Source organism: Anticarsia gemmatalis, chromosome 18 (genome assembly GCF_050436995.1).
Source record: "Anticarsia gemmatalis isolate Benzon Research Colony breed Stoneville strain chromosome 18, ilAntGemm2 primary, whole genome shotgun sequence".
Classification (NCBI taxonomy): Eukaryota; Metazoa; Arthropoda; class Insecta; order Lepidoptera; family Erebidae; genus Anticarsia; species Anticarsia gemmatalis.
Genome location: NC_134762.1, coordinates 4,929,669 through 4,955,237, shown reverse-complemented (window position 1 = coordinate 4,955,237; position 25,569 = coordinate 4,929,669). Strand labels below are relative to the sequence as shown.

At 37.9% G+C, this 25,569-nt stretch overlaps 1 protein-coding gene across 4 annotated transcripts in view; it reads right to left on the bottom strand.

Annotated features, from left to right (window-relative positions):
* The window catches only part of toy (paired box 6 protein twin of eyeless), a 70,562-nt gene that overhangs the window by 28,665 nt on the left and 16,328 nt on the right, over positions 1-25,569 (bottom strand). For 3 of the 4 annotated variants that reach the window (XM_076125749.1, XM_076125751.1, XM_076125748.1), the window contains exons 3-4: positions 24,059-24,284; positions 9,900-10,092 (exon numbers count right to left, since the gene is read on the bottom strand). In XM_076125749.1, coding sequence (XP_075981864.1) covers positions 9,900-10,092; positions 24,059-24,284 — 419 coding nt within the window. The remainder of the gene's footprint in view (positions 1-9,899; positions 10,093-24,058; positions 24,285-25,569) is intronic. The other variant, XM_076125750.1, reaches the window with a different exon arrangement.

Below are 25,569 nucleotides of genomic sequence, written 5' to 3'. Positions count from 1 at the left end.
GGCGGTATTTGTTCAGTTGTCATTATTTGAAATATCAGGCCTCCTTATTATAACGCTAGACTGAACGCAGCTGTTGCATTAAAACTATCTTTTGTGTTGTATTGCTAATTGAATTTGTGTTTTTGATACATTTTAATAGGGGTTTTAGTATGTTTAATCTTTAATGGAGGAAGGTTTTTTTTTATTCGAAAACTCTTAACAAAAAAGTGTCCTTATTTTCAATACATATGAAGGTTTTTATAGTTAATTATGTAAAATGTTAAAACCAACAATAAATAACCAATTTTATACAAAATTATTCCACAAAATAATATAAAATTCTACAGATAATAATGTGTAAATGTTACGTAACTTATTTTTATAATATTGAGTTACGTCCTTTTAGATACGAGCAAGTCGAATTAGTGTCCAGCGATGTGTGTGAAGGGTCTAAAACTTTCGGCAGTTTTAGACGCGCGGCAATGTGTGCCGACCGTGTATACAGGGGTTTATAACGAGCTTTTTTAAAAAAAATGTACATACGCCTTTCAGTGATTTTATACTTTTGTTATTTTTGGTACGATTATGAACAATTGTTTACGCAGTTGTTAATGCTTTTTTTTACATTAGACTTACATTTTTAGACTTACTTTGAGGTAACCGACTTTTGATAAACACTTAAATAAAGTTAAGGTTAAAAGCGGATAATTGCAACAATGAAAGAGTATTATATAAATTAATATTATAAATTGCGAAAGTTTGTGAAGATGTATGTACGTTTCTTATCCTGTCACTCAAAAACTACTGATAGGGTTTTGATGAAATTTTGCATCTGGATAGTTTATAACTTGAATGAACCCATATAATTACTTTTAACCCAAGAAATCTTTTTAAACGATCGAACTTACAAACAATCTAGTCAACGTTAAAAGTCGCCATTATTAAATAGACCGCATCTCATTACCATATCACTTATAATCAGTCCATATATAATAAAATACCAATTATTAAGCGCGTCTATAATACTTAGCGCAAGGTTTATAAGCCGGTACTACCGTACATGGTTGTAACCCAATATCTGACAGCTCTCAACTCTCTGACAGGCGGGAGAGCGCGTGCGCAACGCGACAACACCCAGCACCGACTATATTGTTTAAAACTGTTTTATATTATTTGTTATTCCTTGAATTTGTTAATACAAATATGAATTAAATTTAACATTTTTTTCCGCCTTCGTATAGCTCTTTTTTGACGAGAATATTACTGTCTGTAATTTTTATTTACGGCTGCAGAATTACTCTTAACAAATTACGTTTAAAAATTTAGAGTTCGATTTAAATATACAAGCATTTGAATATTTAACGTTCTAGGTGCAAAACCCATTAATCATAGAGTTTTTACATTAGTAGTATCAACAAACGAACAAAACCAACAAGTGTAAACCATAATTATTGAGATAAACATCTAACACGTAACGTCTAATTAAATGCGAGCATATTATATCGAGTTTCGCGACGAACGATAGCGTCTAGCGATCGTTTCTGAACGCGGGCGATCTCACGTCACTTTGACAGTTGACAGGTGTCACATGCAGGGCCGCCAACATTAAAATGTGGAATTATTTTATTTCACGTGAGAATCGTTCATCATTTGAAACGTCACATCCTTTTATGTTACTGGACATCGGCGGTGCGTCTGGATGTTACTATGTTTTCTTTGTAGTTCTAGATTAATTTCTGCTTTATAGAATTGTACTTACACGCTATTTAAAATGTGACATTGGAGTGACAGTGCTAAGTACTATAGTTATAAGAATCCTTAATATAATTTCACTCGTAGCTTATCATCTCAGACAAAAAAAAGGAATGGTGTCATGTAAGCGAGCAACTCATCGAACAAATAATCTACTTGTAATCAAATCGTATTAGTTACTTAATCTAATTAATTAACAAAATCTTTGCCAGCCCTCAACATGCGCCGGCGCATCTCATTACCGTAACCACGGACAAGCGATAGATCATCCATCGGCCGATAGCACTAAGACGTAGGTGGTCCGTGAAAGAAAAAATATGTTAGAAAATGGACATTTACGCGGTTAATCGAATTTGTTGGACGTCACCATCGATCAGCGATGTTCCTTGTAATGACAGAACGGTTCTGAATCTGATTTAGTTATGTTTGTAGATCGTTTTGTATGATTGTGTGTTTTTTGAAATATGGAAATGGCTGTCGTTGAAACAAAATTTAGCGAGGGTTAGCTGATAACTCTCTGCGTCGCGTGTCGTCTGCAATAAGATTTGGTTGTATTTTGTGTAGGTACATAGTTTGTATGGCTCCGTGACATTAGACAACTAATCCTTAGTGTTACTATCCTAAAAAAGGAAATGTCAAGCATTTACCACTCAAATTAATTACTTGACAAAAAATCTTCAGTCAACGTTACTCCGTCATTGGTATTTCATAGAAAACGAAACTTCCTTTAATCCTATTTACCAGAAAATCAAAGTCACAAATAATACGAGTAAGTACTTAATCACCTAAACGATCTAGCCCCAAAAAGACATACAAAGAAACTATTCACATTGAATGGAAAGCCATGTTACATTAATCTATCCACTTTTCCGTGACCATTCACTGCCAAACTTGCAAAGGTGCCTTCACAAAAACCCATAGCAATGAATACAAATACCCATACAGGGACCCCTAGAATTACTATTAGTATTATCTATAAACATTTTAACGTACACAGTTAACCCGCGGAGACCCGGCTTCGATTCCCCGGTGAAAAGCGGTTGTGGGGTGCGGTCGGAGGGGTAGTTTTTTGCAATTCTCTAAGGGAGCACAGATTGGGGCGTTCTGTCTCAGTTCATTATGGATGTTAAGTTGTTGTCGGTGATTTAGATTGAAGTGGGGCTTTTTGTTGTGCAAAATATGATAGTTTATTATAGAGAAACTACTTGAGAATATGATTTACTGGCTTATTCAAGAGAAGGGCATCGAATCTTATACTTAAACAAAAAGACTCATGACATCTCATTCATTGCTCCAACTCGCCGTTTAAAAATACGATAAACAATAAAAATCTTCAAACAGAATTTACCCTAAATGTTTTATCGAAACATATATCACAATATTTAACACACAAAATAACAACACTTTCGCAGTATTTCACACCAAAAGATAAAATTGTTTAAAAAATGTTATTCAAAACTTAACAATTAAAATCCATATGACTAGCTTACTCATTCGTCTACTGCCCTCCTAATTACGTCACTGTAGGCAAAATAAACAAAGTATAAAGTCCTCAATACTCATTACGGAATGGTACTCTGGGGAGTGACAGACTCACATCGTCACATTGCGTGTAAGCGAGAGTAAGAGACTGTGACCGAGGGGCAAGCAGGCTCATGGGACAACGCTTTAAATAACGATGGATAAAAATGTGGCTTAGTTAACAACAGCCGCGCGGATCGATCTCTGAAGTTAAGCCACATTGCCGAGGTTGTTCTGTGGATGGGTGACCATATTTTACATATCAAGTTTTTTCGTGTTTCGGAAGGCAGGTCAAATTGTGGGTCCCGGTTGACATTTTCGAAGGTCTTTGACGGTTGTTAACAGTAGTCAGAAGCTTGAAAGTCTGGCAACCAGTCTTACCGAAGGGTATCGAGTTATATCCCAGGTAATTGGGCTGTGGAGGTCAGATAGGCAGTCGTTCCATGTAAAATACTGATATTCAGTTGCATCCGGTGAGACTGGAAGCCGACTCCAACATAGTTTGCAAGAAAGGCTAAGCTGATATACTGGACTCGTAGTTACTGTCGTAAGTTGTTATTTAATAATCGCGATTTTTTAAAGTTAAAGTACATCTACACGTTAGTTGTTTGTCGTCAAAAGGCGTACGTACTAAGAACACCTTGTTTTTTGGAGTGTTTTTTGTGTTGGTCTCAAATTTTTGTATGTAAAAGTAACTAAAAATAACACCATTAATTATTACCAGACCATCCGTTGTCAAAATAATTTTACGTCCTTCTTAAGAATAGCTAAAACATCAAGCAAACCAATGTTAAATACATAATGGTATTACATTATTTTACAGTAGGTACATCAACATTAATATAATAAATTATTTGACTATTTATAATGAAGAGAAGTATCGAACATGTCCCACGTCACATTCCGTGTAAATGTAAGCAAGAGTGTGTGACGGAGGGGACATTCGGCTCATGGGGACAACGTTTTAAATAACGTATTGATGTCAAATAATTACTTAACTTGTAATTGTAAATATGCGCAGGGCTTTAAATATGGCGTAATTGTGAAAGTAATAAAATAAAGTTGATATTATTTTGTTTCACGTGAATCTAAGTAAAAGCAAAAAGGTTGTAGGTTAGGTCTAGGCAAAATAATTTTAAGCGATTTAAAAAAAGGAGGAGGTTTTTAATTTTACTGTATTTTTTTAGACGTTCTAGAGCACTATATTTTATTTAATTTTGCATTCATTACTTATTCTGATTGTAAACGGTTACCAATCTAGAGTATTTGCATGCCGTCGTTGCTTAACCATGTCAATATTACGGTGTACGCGGTCGCCATTCCACGGACCTGAATTAATAAGCACGTTAATCATTTACGTGAATATTCATAATATATTATTGAGGAAAATATTATTTCATTCGAGTTAATTAAATATTGAGATCGTGGCAAGCAAATGTTAACTGTGGGTACACCGTTGTAAAAATACAAACTTTATATTTCGATGATAATTTGGCGAACTCCACGGCAATACTTTACCAAAATTTCAATGCTGCATAATAAGTTCATTACAATTATTATTAACGAACCTTTTTAAAGAGTGGCTGGATTTTTCGTTTAGTTCTTTTCAATAGTAAAAAACGGTGTGATAAAATAATTTAATTTTTACAATTTTAGAACGAACAGTTTTTCAAACGAATGTATCATAAATTATTAAGTGCCAGTATCTGACCTTAATTACTTAATTCTTATTTCAAAATTTTAAAAACAGCCAACAAGTAATATCGGAACGATACGATTTATCGAACAAAAAACCGTAAACACGTCGTCCTTGCGACATTTTAAACGAAACTAAAGGTGTCTCCAATTTCAGGCGTATTGCGTGTTACTAAAACGAGATCGTTCACGCACATACAACGTACGTTATGTACGAAGCCACCGAAATGCTACACAGTAGCGTTTTGGTGGTGTCGAATTTCACACACTAATTCTGACTAAAGTTCGGCTATACAAAATTTATCGGTGAAAATGTGTTTTGGATATTATTTTTCAAGTAAGTTGAGATACTGGTTGAGTGATGCGATGATGTAACTTTACTTCGAGGTAAAATCAGGAATTTACGAACAGCGTATTTAGATTCAGCTTCACTGCCTAATATTTGCAACAAAATATGTCATTATGTTTAACTATAGCCTGCGTAAAGTTGGCCTAATATTTGCAACAAAATATGTCATAATGTTTAACTATACCCTGCGTAAAGTTAGCCAAGATCTTCATTTTAGCCATTTCTTATACAAAACATTGTTAGAAACACAATAATTATCTTCATATAAGAGAAAATCGTGCATGATACGAAAAGCAACAGTTATCAGTAGCACAAAATTGCGAGCAATCCTAAAACGTTCTAGTTCCGAAACAAAACAGAATCAGGCGGCGTTCGTCGCGCCTCGCTCGATCGAACTCATGAATTCTAAATTTAAATTAGATGTCTCCAAATCGTATTTAACGGTCCTTGGGCAACTGTTGATTGGCGATGTTTGCCGCGTTTCCTTTGCTCTGCGGTTGCCTACATTGTTTTCTATTTTCGAATTTCGATTCTTAAGAAATTGATAGGGAAGGTGAATTGATTTTTTGTTTGTTTTTCCTTTTACGCGAATGGTTTTGCAGGTTAAATCGATATTAGATTTTTAAAGGTAACTTAACAATTTACTGTCCTACTAAACCCCGGTTTTATTTATTTCGCTACATGTATACAGAAAACGGAAATAAGAGGTTCCTAATCGTGCCTATATTTTTACCTAACATTATATCTACAAAATCAAGAAGTTCACCTTATTTATAAGTTTCATAGTTACGTCAATTGACGTTTACTTTAGAAAGAGTAAAGCCGGTAGAGTCACTGACAAGAACATACACAAAAGTCTAGACTACTTATTTCAATTTTACGTTTCTATTGTTAAACTTGTACTATTGTAAAATTTGCGTCATTCTACTAAAATAGTATCGCTAAACAGTTCATAGTCATTACGTAAGGCAGAAAACCTAACACGCAAGTTCATTCCCTTACATTACCATAAAATATCTCTGGATTTAAAACCGTCAATTCCTATGCCATCGTAAGCAGTTGACGTTAATCTGTTAGACAAGGCCAGCAATACAACTCGATGCAGATCCTTATAGCATAACCACAAGTGAGAAAGAGATATCGAATATTCTGTGCATTCACGCGTAAACGTGGAATTATTGTATCGCGCCCTAGGAGCAAACAGGCGTAAGTGTGTGGACCCTCTTTTGATGAATTGCTTTCAGGGAAATTTATAATGTGTTATGTAAGTTTTAGAGTACTGTTTGTAGGTTGTTTAAATGTATTGATTTGACTTTTGGTTTAATAACTTAGTTTTTTCTATTAGAAGTTTGAAGATCTCTAAAAAATAACATTTTAAAGAATATTATACTGAATAAAATTTTTAGTTAAGGTATTTAAGTTGTAAGTAAAATTGCATACAAAACAAGTATAGTAAAACTCTAAACAGAAAGTAAGTCGCATAACACGAACAACAAAACTTAAGAGAAATCCAATATAAACGATTTGCATATCCAAGTTCAGTAAGAATATTCATAGCAGCGCGCTGACATCGCGTAAGCCGCTCCGACACTTTTACACTTACACCGTTCTGCAGCCGGCCGTCATCGATTGTTCCACGTATTTTTGTCCGCTTTTAGTTGGTAAGAAACATCACGCCCATTCGACCGTTATGACTAGGCAGCGGAACGCACGACATACGTCTATCCCGCTCTAACACACGTGTGGACCCATCACCCTGTCCCTTTCACCTATTTGCCCAGTGGGCCGAGTGCGTAGGTACGACAGTCATAAAAATAGCCCCTTTGGCGCCGAATCTTCTAGGGGCTTTCGGTATTTCGATTTTGTGTCCTCTTGTTATGTAGGGTGGATAATGTAGGTATTTTTATGATTAGTTATAGGTACGGCTTTATGTGCCAGACGGCTTTGATATAGGGCTTGAGGCTTAATTTCTTGGGCTCGTGGATATGTGTAGGACTGTTACTGTCTCAACTTACTGCCTACAAATTGGAAGCCGTTTTGACTTGTAGTTATATGTATGTCGTGGACAATTTCATAATGAAAACGTGAATGATGTTTTTGGGAGAATCGAGTTTTTTGTTTTAAGAAATGTACTAGTATGACGTAAGAATAAAATGTCGGTTAACTTTTTAACGATTCTGACATTGTCTATTATGTCCAAATAATGGCAAATACCGTGACAGATAATGTAACATATCCACAAAACCAACATGTCGGATTCTCAACACTCGAAAAGGACAAAAGATTTTTTTATTCGCTCCATTCAATGTGTCACCGAGTGTTTACTTTGTGCCACGGATCGCAACAAAAACATGATATTTTACAATTGTGACATTATTAACAGAAAAATTGGTCCAGTGTGCAGAAAAAAATACAAATTGATTTTGCAAAAGTGCAGATGGTGATATGACAAACGAGAAATTTTATAATCATGAAAATGTTAGAGATTGAAGTACTTGTTTTGATCGTAAAATTATTTTTTAAATCTTTACAAACTTGATCAGATTTTTCCGGCCGATGTTGCGATTCCACCGCAGCTGAAAATTGTCTATATTCAGTTACGTATCCTAGCTGATTCGTTTACGTGGCACGCGCGCCGACCCCTAAAAATTACCAATTTTTCATTTTGTTATTTTTTGCCATGATTGGCCGGCAGATGTCGGAGCCGTCCGGTTCGATTACCGACCGTGTCACTGCGCCAATGGCTTTATTTTATATCTTGTACGTGATATTTTTCGCTGTGAACGTGGTTTTTATTATTTCTGTAGTGTTTTTTTACTCATCTCATTAATAGAATGTTCTCGTATCTCGTTACTCTACATGCGTTTTACGATGTCGTTGTAATTGCATCTCCGTATGGTTTTTATTTCCTTTGCCGTGGCCCAGATTTATGTGAAATATATCATTGTGGAGGCTATGGGAGTCGTCATAACTCGAATGTTTGTTCTAATGAGATGTACCAGTTAGATATGTGATTAAACAAATGTTAGATATGTTAAATAAAGTTTTAATATATACTTTATGACATTTAATGTCAGTCACTGTTGTTTGTTTAAGCAAGAAAATTAAACAATGCTGAGATTTGATGAAGTTCATCGCTCTTTTTCGAAAGCGAAAAGTTTGAGCTGACAAGAAAATGGTATATTCAGGTCTTCTATTTTAAAATATAATCACTTCATAAAGGTCAGAGCTTTAAATATGTGTGGACCCTAGTCATATTATCCGTTAAGGATTTATTTACGTCCTTAAGAAAATCATCCTTTTATTCCTTTGAGCACTCAATAATCACAATTCTTTTCAATTTGTTATTGACATAAAAGTTGACAGACTCCTAATAGCGTCCAATAGAAAAATTTATGAACTCCCAAGCATAATAGACGAGGTTTTGTCCCATACAAAAACCTAATAAAACGGCATCAAACATTCCGAAGTAAAATTTTATAAGCTATCGTCAATAACAGAATGGAGTATGGATACTATAGAGTGTAGAGGACGGTTCATCTTGAAAAGACTTTCGGACAATAGGCCCGCGCCCGTCCGAAACATATGCTCCTAAATGTAAAATTACGAAATTGGATTACAGAGAATTATTGTCACTGAACTATGTCCAGATTATTTTGAAGTCGACACAATGGGCAGCATATGTTTTGTGAATTTTAATTAGATATTCGATAATATTTTGACCAGCATCGATAGTCGTATTGTTTGATTGACGAACAGACGGCTGAATGGATTAACTATGAATAGGTATAATGTAAACCATTGAAATTACCATACAGCGTGGTATTATAGATTACGATTAGGTTATTGTTTGCTGCAACACATGTATGATAAACCTGAGATTATTTTCAAGTTGGTTCTGGTCTCATAATTAGATGTCTACAGATTAGCTTGAATGAACTTAAACACATAATTGAGGCGTTCATAGCCAATTACACAAACCAGTGATCAATGGGGTTAAGAAACCTTTAACTGAATTAGTTCAGAGATGAGTAGTCGCAAAATGATATTTAAGCTTCCTTAGAGAGAGAAAAATGTCGGTGTAGGGAACGTTTTTGTAAATGAAAGCTACTTCGTATCTGATATAAACGCTTTAGTGCCTTTTGGGCCCTGAATTTCACTACCTAATTTTAAGCTACGTCTACAAATTTTAGATCACGAAATCGCATTTTTGTCGCGAAATATTATTGTCATTTATTATGCTGCTCGTGGTGGTAACTTATTCGATACAGCTGCACCAAACCATAGACTGGTTTTATTGATAGTTTTAACATTACTCAAGTGTATTACGTTTATAACTTTGAGGTGTATGTAACAAAGATAGATCAAATCACGCCTTATTCCCATAGGGGTAGATAGACGCAAAAGAACCCTTGCCTCTTTTTCAAAATATAAAATGCAGCCTACTTAGGCTGCTACAACTCTAGAAACACAACTGAAAATAGTAATGCAAACCATTGAACACGATTATTTTCTTAAAACAAAATACCTAGAACTTTTTGATTGTTCAATCACACATTCATAAATCATTATTATAAAGCAAATAATCAAAAATGGTACTCACACTAGGTATATTGTCGTTATTGCACACGTTTTCACTTAGAAGACGGTCCCTGATCTCCCACGCGAAGATCGAAGGGCACTCCCTCTTGTAGTCAGCGATCTTCTGCACTACAGGCGTGGTGGCAACCCTCGGCTTCGAACCCCCGATGGCACGGGGCTTTATCGACCCCGTCTCGTAATATCTGCGTGCAAAGCTGAATTTAGTTTGGAAGATGAAGAAGACCAGTGAGCTTGGTTTTTTGCTCAATTGTTTTATTTCGTTAGTTGTGTTAGTGTTGCTGTAGACTGACGCTTTTTATGTTAAGACTTACGCTTTACCCACGGGTTAATAGGTGTTCTGTTGGAGCTATTGCTATCTGGTGGAAAAAGTGATAGATAACATTGATCAAACAGGCCGTTAGACCTTAATTTGTGTCGTTTTGAAGTTGTTATTTCTGAAAGAATGTATTTTTTTCCCACTTAGATACAAAAAAAATGTTTATACTAACTTGTATTTAATTGATTGTTTGGTAGGTACTTAGTGTAGAGTGTTAAAAAGTTTTGATACTTTTAATACAAGGCATCAAAAGGCAAGGCAAAAATTGTATAAAAGCATTTTAAAAGTGTTAGTAACTACGTTGTGTTTGACAAAAGAAGAGCCATTTTAAACATTAGCCCTACTCAAAATCAATTACCAAAATTATACATTAAACAAACTAAACCTACAATTTCGTAGACCATTCAACTAAAATACTATTAAGACACAATTACTAACATAATCTCGTATCCCCTTACTTCAAGTACCTATACAAAGCATTGCCGAATTCCCTTCGATTATCACAACATTGGTATGAAAATGAACTCTATCACTTAGGAATTAAGGTGTAATTTTGAAGGTATTGAATGTGCATACAGGATGTTCCTTGAGCGTATTGTTAGACATGTGTCGATATTTGGCAACACAATTGAAATTGTATTGATAGTTATCGTTGTGTGATAATGTTGCCTTGTGTGAGACTGGGGTTAGATGCGTGCGGTTTGAGTTTAAGTAAATCATGATTTTTGTACTTTATACTATGAATATGTGAATCGAAATAGGTGCGTTACATGTGTTTTGAATTGTGAAAGAAGGTTGCGAATTATTGATTTATCAAAGACTGACTAGTGTACGTTACGCCAGCAAGAAAGTGTCACCTAGAGTGATATAAGTAGAACGTATAATTAGTGCGCAATCTGCTGTAAATGTGCGCCGCATAAAAAAATTGTGCATGTTGTAGTTTTGAAAAAAAAACGTAAAAACGATTCCTGCTGGAGTAACGTTGTTCTAGCAAGAAAATTCTAGACGAATTATCGGAGAGATAAAATACATACATGGGCAGAGAGCTTATATTTGTGCAAGTATGTGCGCCATAAATATAATTTGTGCGTCTTCAGGTTTTCGAGATATTGCGTTTCTCGCTGCAGTAACGTTTTGCAAATTCGTGTATCTCCAAGACCATTTTATGTGCGCCTGTAGAATGAACATACACGAATAGCTCTTAATTTGTGCATATTTGTGACATAATTAGATGCCAGATAATATTTATAATTTTCAAGTAATCGCGCTTTATTGAAAACTTAAAAAAATATTGTAGCGCCTAAATGAGAAGACGTATAAGCTCGCTAAAAACTGTATTCGTTCCATCTTTTTGTTTATAATTACCATAAAAAGTTTCAAAACAGAACCTACAAGCGTTAATGAATAATATTACTAAAAGTCGAAACGACGGCATCATAACTTTGACGCCAACAAACAAGAAACTGGCTCAACCTAAGATGTGTAGATGTAAACCAAAAATTAGTGCATTTATCAAATAATATATAGTAAAAATATCCAGCTTCAACTGTTTCGTGTTAAGTAAATATTAATATCAAACCAAAACAGTTATTCAGCGCAGGTTATCCGACCAAATTCGAATGACTACAAAAAAGCGACGGATTCATACGTGTCGATGACCTTCTTAACTTTACTCGCTAACTGGTTGAAACGTATTGTGCCCGAGTACAGTGCAGTAGAAAATAGTTAAAAATAAATAACTTTTGATTAAATTAAACATACCTATTCTTCTATCATTCTATTCTAACTTTTAAACTCTCGCGTTGCATGTTTAATGTATAATAGAATACGGGAATTAACGCGAACACGCATTTTACCTTAAAATGCCTAACGTTTCGGCGCAGGTTGCACTCGCCGTGGTCCCAGGCAGACTGGAGCAGCGATGACAGGACTTCGTGTATATGAGGCGGACGAATGTCCATCCACCCTCATATTTTGATTTTTCCAACCGCCACCACACACTACACTAACCGTGTCCCTATTCTGTGAGCTCACCGATTGCGAAACATAGCGAGGTTTTGTAACAGTAATCACTGGATTCCACGTCGCGGATAATTTGAAGCCGTCTTCCCGATTGAAATTTGAGTGTTTCTTGATTTCGATCGCTTCACGAACAATCCTCGAGTAGAAATGTCGTTCAGTGGAGAGGACTTGAGGGCGATGGAACTCAATCCAGTGATTAGTTCCTGCTTCGAGTAGATGTTCCGCAATGGCTGACTTGCTTATTTGACGGTTCTTAACAGCGGCGATATGTTCCTTGACCCTTTCAGCTATCGACCGCTTAGTCTGGCCTATGTAGGAACTACCGCAGCTGCAGTTGATCTTGTAGACACCTGGTGTTTGAAACGGTAGTACATCCTTCGGTGTGCCCACCATGCTGCTGACTTTTGCCCCCGGCGTGAACACTGTGCTGATGCTGTATTGTTTCAATACATTCCCGATCTTATCAGTCACTCCTCTGACGTAGGGCAAGTAGGCGGGCTGTCTGTTGACCTCCGGATGTTTACTCCGTTTCGTGATCCTGTTCCTTCGTCGACTTACGTGGTATCCGTTCATTCGTAGTACCTCCTGAACATGTTCCAGCTCCTTCCCAACATGTTCAGGGTCACAGAGGTCATGAGCTCTGTTCTTCAGTGACGTCATAACGGACTGCAAGTGACGGGGATGGTGATGTGATGTAGCGTGCAGGTATCTATCTGTGTGTGTCGGTTTCCGGTAAACACAGTGTGATAAGGATCCATCGGGTTTCGCGGCAACCCTCACATCTAGGAATGACAACGACCTGTCCGTCTCCATTTCATAGGTGAACCTCATGTTAGGGTGAATGGAGTTTAGGTGTTCTAGATATTGATCTACTTCCTGTTGACCTCCTTGGATAATGCAGAAGATGTCGTCCACATATCTTTTCCAAAGCCGTATGGTTTTTGGTCCGAGTGCCAATGCTTTCTCCTCAAAGTGCTCCATCCAGAGATTAGCCAGTGCAGGGGCAACGGGGCTGCCCATTGCGACGCCATCAATCTGAAGGTAATGTTGGCCTTGGAAAAGGAAGTAGTTGCCGTCCAAACAGTTTTTAAGTAGATCGATATAGTTAAACGGCATCTCGTTGTCCTCTAGCTTGGTCTTTACCACGTCCAAACACTCCTTAATTGGAACATTGGTGAAGAGCGACTCGACGTCAAAACTCACCATGACATCGCCCCGTTCCAATCTAAGGTCCTTAATAATCTGGACGAAATGCCGCGAATCTTTCACAAAAGACGGTGTATTTCCCACGAGTGGCTGCAATACTGACGCAACGTACTTTGCAAGGTCGTAAGTAGGAGAGGCGATTTGACTTACGATAGGCCGCAGTGGTACGTTGGACTTGTGTATTTTGGGCAGGCCATATAATTTCGGTGGTTGGTGCGACTTCGGTTTATACAGTCTCTCGTACTCGTCTTCCGTAAAAAGGTCCTTGTTGTCCTGTATCAGCGTCCGTATTCGTCGTGTTACTCTAGCCGTAGGGTTATATGATACCGGTTTATATACCTTGTTATCACATAACAAATCCCGAACTTTCTGTTGGTAATCAGTTGTATTCATCACTACAGTGGCGTTTCCCTTGTCGGCCTTAAGCACTAATATATCCCGGTTATCCCGAATAAGTTTCAGTGCTTGACGCTCTTCTGCAGTGGTATTACTCGCTGGAACCTTCGATTTTCGTAATATAACCGCAACGTCCTGTCGCAGGGTATCGGCGTCGCCGGGCGGTATTTTATTACGAGCAATCGTTTCCTCGACGCTACTGATTACACTTTCGAACGGAATTCGCTTAGGCGTTAGTGCGAAGTTCATGCCTTTGGCCAAGATGTTAATCGTAGGTTGGTCTAAACTCACATTTGAAAGGTTTACGACGGTTTTAGTCAGTGGATCGGGAACGGCCGGTGACGTATTTTTCTCGACATACCTTCGGTTGTACTCCTTCGAGAACTTACGCTCATGGGTTTCACTACACAACTCGAACTTATTCTGTACTGAAACTTATTCGGGATAACCGGGATATATTAGTGCTTAAGGCCGACAAGGGAAACGCCACTGTAGTGATGAATACAACTGATTACCAACAGAAAGTTCGGGATTTGTTATGTGATAACAAGGTATATAAACCGGTATCATATAACCCTACGGCTAGAGTAACACGACGAATACGGACGCTGATACAGGACAACAAGGACCTTTTTACGGAAGACGAGTACGAGAGACTGTATAAACCGAAGTCGCACCAACCACCGAAATTATATGGCCTGCCCAAAATACACAAGTCCAACGTACCACTGCGGCCTATCGTAAGTCAAATCGCCTCTCCTACTTACGACCTTGCAAAGTACGTTGCGTCAGTATTGCAGCCACTCGTGGGAAATACACCGTCTTTTGTGAAAGATTCGCGGCATTTCGTCCAGATTATTAAGGACCTTAGATTGGAACGGGGCGATGTCATGGTGAGTTTTGACGTCGAGTCGCTCTTCACCAATGTTCCAATTAAGGAGTGTTTGGACGTGGTAAAGACCAAGCTAGAGGACAACGAGATGCCGTTTAACTATATCGATCTACTTAAAAACTGTTTGGACGGCAACTACTTCCTTTTCCAAGGCCAACATTACCTTCAGATTGATGGCGTCGCAATGGGCAGCCCCGTTGCCCCTGCACTGGCTAATCTCTGGATGGAGCACTTTGAGGAGAAAGCATTGGCACTCGGACCAAAAACCATACGGCTTTGGAAAAGATATGTGGACGACATCTTCTGCATTATCCAAGGAGGTCAACAGGAAGTAGATCAATATCTAGAACACCTAAACTCCATTCACCCTAACATGAGGTTCACCTATGAAATGGAGACGGACAGGTCGTTGTCATTCCTAGATGTGAGGGTTGCCGCGAAACCCGATGGATCCTTATCACACTGTGTTTACCGGAAACCGACACACACAGATAGATACCTGCACGCTACATCACATCACCATCCCCGTCACTTGCAGTCCGTTATGACGTCACTGAAGAACAGAGCTCATGACCTCTGTGACCCTGAACATGTTGGGAAGGAGCTGGAACATGTTCAGGAGGTACTACGAATGAACGGATACCACGTAAGTCGACGAAGGAACAGGATCACGAAACGGAGTAAACATCCGGAGGTCAACAGACAGCCCGCCTACTTGCCCTACGTCAGAGGAGTGACTGATAAGATCGGGAATGTATTGAAACAATACAGCATCAGCACAGTGTTCACGCCGGGGGCAAAAGTCAGCAGCATGGTGGGCACACCGAAGGATGTACTACCGTTTCAAACACCAGGTGTCTACAAGATCAACTGCAGCTGCGGTAGTTCCTACATAGGCCAGACTAAGCGGTCGATAGCTGAAAGGGTCAAGGAACATATCGCCGCTGTTAAGAACCGTCAAATAAGCAAGTCAGCCATTGCGGAACATCTACTCGAAGCAGGAACTAATCACTGGATTGAGTTCCATCGCCCTCAAGTCCTCTCCACTGAACGACATTTCTACTCGAGGATTGTTCGTGAAGCGATCGAAATCAAGAAACACTCAAATTTCAATCGGGAAGACGGCTTCAAATTATCCGCGACGTGGAATCCAGTGATTACTGTTACAAAACCTCGCTATGTTTCGCAATCGGTGAGCTCACAGAATAGGGACACGGTTAGTGTAGTGTGTGGTGGCGGTTGGAAAAATCAAAATATGAGGGTGGATGGACATTCGTCCGCCTCATATACACGAAGTCCTGTCATCGCTGCTCCAGTCTGCCTGGGACCACGGCGAGTGCAACCTGCGCCGAAACGTTAGGCATTTTAAGGTAAAATGCGTGTTCGCGTTAATTCCCGTATTCTATTATACATTAAACATGCAACGCGAGAGTTTAAAAGTTATGATTGCAAACCGCTACGGGTCGGACATTGCAAAACAAATACGTGACCTAGAATATTTACGTCGGAAACGTGCGCGAGTGGAAACATCGTTGATATTTTTAACTAAGTGTCGCGATTGGAACTTATTACCTACGTGTGTACGTATCAAACCGCGTAGTGACATTGCGCATTCCCGTAATATTCTAAATAACGCGAGTGAACGGCTTCTGAGACAATTAATACGGAACAAACACAGTGAGCTTAACCGTATTCATAGCGAGTTATACGTGTTACATGTGAAGTGTAGTGTTAGTTTATCACGCGAAGATTACGACTTGTGTGATCGGGTAACGTATCTTCAGGCTTCTCGGACCTTCGAGTTGTGTAGTGAAACCCATGAGCGTAAGTTCTCGAAGGAGTACAACCGAAGGTATGTCGAGAAAAATACGTCACCGGCCGTTCCCGATCCACTGACTAAAACCGTCGTAAACCTTTCAAATGTGAGTTTAGACCAACCTACGATTAACATCTTGGCCAAAGGCATGAACTTCGCACTAACGCCTAAGCGAATTCCGTTCGAAAGTGTAATCAGTAGCGTCGAGGAAACGATTGCTCGTAATAAAATACCGCCCGGCGACGCCGATACCCTGCGACAGGACGTTGCGGTTATATTACGAAAATCGAAGGTTCCAGCGAGTAATACCACTGCAGAAGAGCGTCAAGCACTGAAACTTATTCGGGATAACCGGGATATATTAGTGCTTAAGGCCGACAAGGGAAACGCCACTGTAGTGATGAATACAACTGATTACCAACAGAAAGTTCGGGATTTGTTATGTGATAACAAGGTATATAAACCGGTATCATATAACCCTACGGCTAGAGTAACACGACGAATACGGACGCTGATACAGGACAACAAGGACCTTTTTACGGAAGACGAGTACGAGAGACTGTATAAACCGAAGTCGCACCAACCACCGAAATTATATGGCCTGCCCAAAATACACAAGTCCAACGTACCACTGCGGCCTATCGTAAGTCAAATCGCCTCTCCTACTTACGACCTTGCAAAGTACGTTGCGTCAGTATTGCAGCCACTCGTGGGAAATACACCGTCTTTTGTGAAAGATTCGCGGCATTTCGTCCAGATTATTAAGGACCTTAGATTGGAACGGGGCGATGTCATGGTGAGTTTTGACGTCGAGTCGCTCTTCACCAATGTTCCAATTAAGGAGTGTTTGGACGTGGTAAAGACCAAGCTAGAGGACAACGAGATGCCGTTTAACTATATCGATCTACTTAAAAACTGTTTGGACGGCAACTACTTCCTTTTCCAAGGCCAACATTACCTTCAGATTGATGGCGTCGCAATGGGCAGCCCCGTTGCCCCTGCACTGGCTAATCTCTGGATGGAGCACTTTGAGGAGAAAGCATTGGCACTCGGACCAAAAACCATACGGCTTTGGAAAAGATATGTGGACGACATCTTCTGCATTATCCAAGGAGGTCAACAGGAAGTAGATCAATATCTAGAACACCTAAACTCCATTCACCCTAACATGAGGTTCACCTATGAAATGGAGACGGACAGGTCGTTGTCATTCCTAGATGTGAGGGTTGCCGCGAAACCCGATGGATCCTTATCACACTGTGTTTACCGGAAACCGACACACACAGATAGATACCTGCACGCTACATCACATCACCATCCCCGTCACTTGCAGTCCGTTATGACGTCACTGAAGAACAGAGCTCATGACCTCTGTGACCCTGAACATGTTGGGAAGGAGCTGGAACATGTTCAGGAGGTACTACGAATGAACGGATACCACGTAAGTCGACGAAGGAACAGGATCACGAAACGGAGTAAACATCCGGAGGTCAACAGACAGCCCGCCTACTTGCCCTACGTCAGAGGAGTGACTGATAAGATCGGGAATGTATTGAAACAATACAGCATCAGCACAGTGTTCACGCCGGGGGCAAAAGTCAGCAGCATGGTGGGCACACCGAAGGATGTACTACCGTTTCAAACACCAGGTGTCTACAAGATCAACTGCAGCTGCGGTAGTTCCTACATAGGCCAGACTAAGCGGTCGATAGCTGAAAGGGTCAAGGAACATATCGCCGCTGTTAAGAACCGTCAAATAAGCAAGTCAGCCATTGCGGAACATCTACTCGAAGCAGGAACTAATCACTGGATTGAGTTCCATCGCCCTCAAGTCCTCTCCACTGAACGACATTTCTACTCGAGGATTGTTCGTGAAGCGATCGAAATCAAGAAACACTCAAATTTCAATCGGGAAGACGGCTTCAAATTATCCGCGACGTGGAATCCAGTGATTACTGTTACAAAACCTCGCTATGTTTCGCAATCGGTGAGCTCACAGAATAGGGACACGGTTAGTGTAGTGTGTGGTGGCGGTTGGAAAAATCAAAATATGAGGGTGGATGGACATTCGTCCGCCTCATATACACGAAGTCCTGTCATCGCTGCTCCAGTCTGCCTGGGACCACGGCGAGTGCAACCTGCGCCGAAACGTTAGGCATTTTAAGGTAAAATGCGTGTTCGCGTTAATTCCCGTATTCTATTATACATTAAACATTCTATTCTAGCTGTTCCGGTAACTTTGCGCACGATTATGTACATCATTTGTTGGCCGAGATATAATTTAGTTTTGGGTATGATAGTATGATACGCGAACGTAGTATAGACCGGTTAAAATTATTATTCTTTTTTATCCTTTTATTAATTGCCTAATTTGAAAACCCAAACCTAAGCAGCCCGATATGTGAAACTTGAGTTGAAGTTTTCAAATCCGGCTATTCTTTAAAAAACATAAATTGATAACAAAATATAACGCTCTATAGGTTTTTATTACGTTCGCGTACTATATAATCATACCTAACCAAAACATAATTATATCTCGGCCAAAACAACAACTACTTAATATTTAAATTTCACGCCATGATGGTACTGAACTACTTTAAGTGATTTTATTGTTTGTGTACTTAAGTAAATGAAAAACTGATCTGTGATTTTAAATAATACCAAATGACTATACAAGGTACAAATAGTTTAATTGAACAATGTTTGTTCTAATATTTATAGGTAGAAAATTTGATCTGTGATTTGTTGCCATAATTACTTTAAGAATCATGATTATGATAATAAAAATAATATTTTTTTAAACCAACAAGCTCTTTGATTTCATATGATCAGAAAGTACATTTAATACCTAGGTATATTACATATATTATATTTTTATTAGGTCATTGTAATAATAATTCCCAACGAACATTTGAGCGTGACTGTACGAACACAGTTTAGGTGTAATACGTTTAATAAAGGAGGTCATCGATACGTATGAATCCGTCGCTTTTTTGTAGTCATTCGAATTTGGTCGGATAACCTGCGCTGAATAACTGTTTTGGTTTGATATTAATATTTACTTAACACGAAACAGTTGAAGCTGGATATTTTTACTATATATTATTTGATAAATGCACTAATTTTTGGTTTACATCTACACATCTTAGGTTGAGCCAGTTTCTTGTTTGTTGGCGTCAAAGTTATGATGCCGTCGTTTCGACTTTTAGTAATATTATTCATTAACGCTTGTAGGTTCTGTTTTGAAACTTTTTATGGTAATTATAAACAAAAAGATGGAACGAATACAGTTTTTAGCGAGCTTATACGTCTTCTCATTTAGGCGCTACAATATTTTTTTAAGTTTTCAATAAAGCGCGATTACTTGAAAATTATAAATATTATCTGGCATCTAATTATGTCACAAATATGCACAAATTAAGAGCTATTCGTGTATGTTCATTCTACAGGCGCACATAAAATGGTCTTGGAGATACACGAATTTGCAAAACGTTACTGCAGCGAGAAACGCAATATCTCGAAAACCTGAAGACGCACAAATTATATTTATGGCGCACATACTTGCACAAATATAAGCTCTCTGCCCATGTATGTATTTTATCTCTCCGATAATTCGTCTAGAATTTTCTTGCTAGAACAACGTTACTCCAGCAGGAATCGTTTTTACGTTTTTTTTTCAAAACTACAACACGCACAATTTTTTTATGCGGCGCACATTTACAGCAGATTGCGCACTAATTATACGTTCTACTTATATCACTCTAGGTGACACTTTCTTGCTAGCGTAACGTACACGACTGACTACTTATGACACAGAAGAACAGATGAAAAATATTTTCATTGGTCGTGTGTTACAGTTCGACGACTTAGAAGATAGCTTTGGCATGTACGATCTTACTAGATGATAATCAATAATTGTATGTTTTTCTAAAATAAAGAAGCTGTCTCAAATAAGCCGGTATCAATTGCGTATGGCTTTAGAGTCACAAATTGAAAATCATATAAAAACAAGCAAAAGGATGTCTTTTATTGAAACAAGATTACCCAAGAAATTCTATGTCAATAGTCTTATTACGTATCATTATTGTTAACCTACATTTCAATAGGTAACCAAAACCGTTACAAAATAATTACAAGCCAATAACAAATACGTCGATCCCCAATATTGTCATCTGTCAATATATTTGCTTAGCCAACTTAATAGAATGATCTTAATCTCCCGCCTAAGGCGTCGCAAAAAGGGCGTAAGGCAATAACCGATACTTAATTGAAGGAGTTCAATGAACTTTGGATGTTTTGTGCTTTTTGCAATAGTACAAAAATGTTTTTGTTGATTTCAAATTGAGAAGTTTTTTGGGCCCTGTGTTGTTTGATGTTAGTAAAGAAAGTTTTTGTTTTTTTGATAAATTATGTTTAAAATATCAAGAAGTGTAGTAAACAGTTTCAGAATTAAATGTTCGTAAAAATTATTGTTTTGAGTTGCAAATAGAAGGTTTATTTAAGTATGTTAGAATTAGAAATTTTGATACAGTTGACATTATTTTTGTCCAGTCTGAATGTGGTGAGCGAAATACATAGCATAATGTAACCATTTTCAATTAACGTAAATTGTTACGTATTTAAATCTCGATTTATTCATAAACAAATATGAACCGAAATAAGCTTTTAGTTCGCCAATTATTTGACCAAAAACTGTTGTAAAATTAAAACATAGTATTCATTGAAAACCAACGTTTGATCAAGTAACTAAATTGCGGCCACAAACGCTACGGAATCGCAAACAAATTGCCGCTGTAAGCAATTATTGCATGAAACAATAATAAATTGATCGAAATCATTCGGTCGCCGCCATTGTCGTTCATTCATTCATTGCTTCGACTCCGTTGCTCTCATCTCGTATTGTACTAACTAAGAGTCGTTGTGTAGTTTCGTGCTTTATTTTCGAGTAATCGAATATATTCCTGGTAAATAAGTGTCGTACGCTTCCACGAAACAACTAAACCTATTTTGGTGAGGTTTAGTCGAAATCAAATGAAGATAAATTATTTCCAAGTTAATCTCTGAGTTAAACGAATTTGTTTGTGTTAAAAAATATTAATTTACATAAAACTATAATGAAAAATAGCACTCAATTGTTAACTACTTAATATGATAGAAAATAACGGCCATAAAAATAATGTATTTTTAAAAGCTTGAAATACTATTGAATTGATATAGCAGTGCACAGTGGCGCTAAATTGTGTCGTCAGGGGGTCGCAGATTAGATGAAGATAGAGTATCCGGGGGCTATGGGATTGGCCACTTATCTCAGATTGTTTTTCAAGTGGTTGTTTAACGTAACCAAGTTATACGCCCCATTGACAATATGTTGTTAGAAACTAACGATTTTTACATCGAAAATTTATTTGTATCAGATTTTATCGTCCCTGATTATTACTTCGCAAAAGATCTTTAAACTTAGATAAAACTAAACTTGTATAGAAAATCGCTATCATCGATCTAAAACTATTTCAAAAGACATCCCTCGTCGAAAGTTTGTGCTGTAAATGCGTAAACTTAAACTTTTGCCAAACATTGAAAATCGTATAAAACGTGTATCAGCGGGAATTCTCCTTAATTAGGAGTCCCGCTGGCCCTTCTAAGGAACACTTTTGAACCCCTTCCCTAGTAATTGGCACGATAAGAATGTCCAGGGGTGTGTGGGAACAACACTAGCACTTACAGCCGTCGCGTCTCGACGAACAAATGGGAAAAATAACGAATTTCGTTTCGGAACTTTAGGTGATTGACACTTGATAGATCTTGGATTGTTGATTTAATTGTGTTTATTTGTACTAAGGTACACTATAGAATAATGGAAGAGTAACTAACCTAATCCTGTTTTATAACTAAACATAAATACTATTAGGTAAAGTTTAAATAAAAAGTAGATTTATCAAATATAACTTACGGATTTTATGATTATCCAAAAATCCCTAAAGGTACCCCAAATCCCTTAACACTCAAACATTACAGAGCGATTTTCTCACAAAAAACAACTTGTTTCGCCAATATCTTAACAAGCAAAACATTACAAAATAATAGCACATGCCCAGAGGGCAATATTATAGGGTTCGACGAGCCAAAATTTATTTTTCCTATAAGATCTCTTGAAGTGGCGTCAAGCGGTCTCCCCCAGTAGGGGTGCCAATTACTACAAAATAATGTTTTATTTTCATTTTTATTTAGGGGCGGTCGTGGGACAGCCCTGTAAAGCACACCCTGTATTAAAATAAGTCTAGTTCTTTGATTGACGTCTTTACTTTTTTATTGTTCGATTGACTTTTGACATTTTTTGTTCTCATGAATCGTAATGTGTTGCTAAGTATTATTGTATTAAACTGTGAATGAACGTACTATTAACATGTAAACGTGTGAATTAATAATAATAACTATAAAATGATAGATTAAATTAGCGTATTTCAGTAACAGTTGCACTGAAATCGGATTAAAACAAGCACTTTTGATAAATCAAAAATAATTACGAAAACATTCGCGCCAATTCCATTACCATTAAATCGCTGAGTGCTGGCATTTCAATAAGCACTTCTGCAGAGGGCTCAAATCCTCCGTGATCTCGAGATAAAATCGCAATCAAACAATAAATTGCCGTCGAAATTAGAGCTGGCACCCCATAGTACACCGCAGTCGGCACCCGATGTCGATTCCCACCTAGCACCCCGCGGCGCACACGTCAACCATTCAACAAAAACAATACTTCTATGGGAATGCAAACTCAAACTATTGTATTGATTAAGTCATTGAAATATTCCTTAATTTTGTCCAGGACTTATTGTCGCGCCCATTGTGCGGTTCCTTGGGCGGTATTATGGGAATTCCGTCAATTTGCTAACGCGTGGCGCAAGAATTTGACCCCATCTTACTTAGACATAATCGATTCTTTGACTTTTGTGAGCGCCACAATAGGTTTTGTGTTAAATAATTCGTTTATTCGTGTAATAGTATTCGTTTTAATTGTTAAGGGTGCTTGTTTCTTGAATTCTGTGTGAAGAATCAAAGAGAATCAAGAGCAATATTTAAGAAAAATAAGTTCTTCAAGTATTAAGTTATTCTCAAAGACATTTCTAAATGAAAAATGTCGTTTGGTAGTTAGTAATTCTGTAGTGTCAGGGTTCATGATAGATGATGGTCTTTGTGTAGAGATAATTTTATATCTCGGGGCGAAATTCGTAGGCCTTGAAATATAAAGGCTTAATATAAAACCGCGCCGATGAGTGATTATGACGGTTTAAGATTTGAGGTCAAACGTGTATTTGAAGATGATTATTAAAATGCGCTTTAAATTTTTCAGTCTAATTGAAATTAAGTTATATAAAAAGCTTCGTAAAGCATACAAAACACTAATAAAATGGATTTAAATATTATCGAAAAAAAAATATATTAGTTAAAAAATATAGAATAGAAGAGTAGAAAGTAGACTACAATATACATGCGTACTAAAAACCAACAGACCTGCCGAGTATCTTGGAGACGCATCCGTTGGAGACCTGCAGTATGCGGCTGATGTCACAGGGGCGCGCGCCCGAGTGCGCCAGCTCCACGATCTTCTGCCGCGTGGAGTCCGGCAGCGGTCTGCCGTTCACGTACACTCCGCCCAGCTGGTTGATACCGCTGTGGCCGGCACTCGAGCACCCGAATAGGGCTCCGCCCCCCATCGCCGCCGAGTGCATCAGCTCGTCTGGAAAGTAAACCGCTGTTAGCTAAAATTATAATGCCAATGCTTCATTGAATACAGGTAAAATTCACAATCAAATAATCCTACACACTAAAAATATTAATACATTTTCGATCAAAACGGTTTGCAGAAATTACTTAACGTTCTGTATATCGCAATTGAAAGGACATCAAAAGCTTTTAAAATCGAAATTTTAAACATAATAGAATCCACATCTGCACCACTCCAAATTGTGTAGCTTCCTCAATTATTGTCGAGTGGTATCCAAAGTGTATTGAAAAGACTTTGAAATTATCTCCTAGATAATATCAAAGGATGGCTACTAACTATGGGACGCAGACGTCTTTCGCAAAAAACGTTTAAAAAATTTAACCCGTTTAAAAAAATAATCCGCTTTGCTAAAAGTATCGTGAATAAAAAAGGGTATCGCGGTGTGCGATAGAAAACCACAAAATTGTTATCTAATCCTGTGGCACGAAGATATTTTTGCTTCATTGTTTGTCTGAACCGTTAATACGTCTCTTTTGATCTCAGTTTTTTAATGTCTCTTGGTATTATTTCGGTTTTATCCAGATTAGTTTTTTACTGTATCCGAATGCTAAGATCATGAAGATTTTTCGAAGAAAAGAAATGTATTTTCTACCAAAAAAACTTACAATTTGAACCAATATCATTTGACCGTAAGTATTTAACGTGGTAAGTTTCGAATCTAATTGTATCTAACATTTGTACGTAACAACAAAGACTGTACAATGCGTAATACAGTCCTCTAATTCGTAATAATTTCAGAGCATTGTTATTGTGAAACAAGCAGTAAACAAACCGGCATAATCACTAAATATGATCACGAGTCCTCTAATCGTACGCGAAATTAACGTTCAGTACAATTATGAGCATGCAATGTTCACAAACGAGCGGCCTTCAATAGGAGTGCATTAGATCGGACAAGATCGGCCCACAATACATTTTTTAACCCTCACAAACACGTAAAAAGCGAACAATTGGATGCAATTTGTGGGCGAATTTGGGCCAGCCCTTGATTAAGGCCTTGCAAAGGGCGGGGGCTAAGTTCATTGTTTTGTACCGACGTTTTTTTGTGGTCGCTATAATTTTCCTAGTTCGTGCATAGAATGCGAAGATTGGTTCTTTTGAATTGGTCCTTTTTTGGAATTCGGAGATATAGATTAGAATGTTGATTAAAGTGTTTTGAGGTAAATAAGATTTTTTATTGTAGCTATGTTATTCGTTACTTATAGTCTTTTAACTAGAATATTCGTTCTTTATGCCA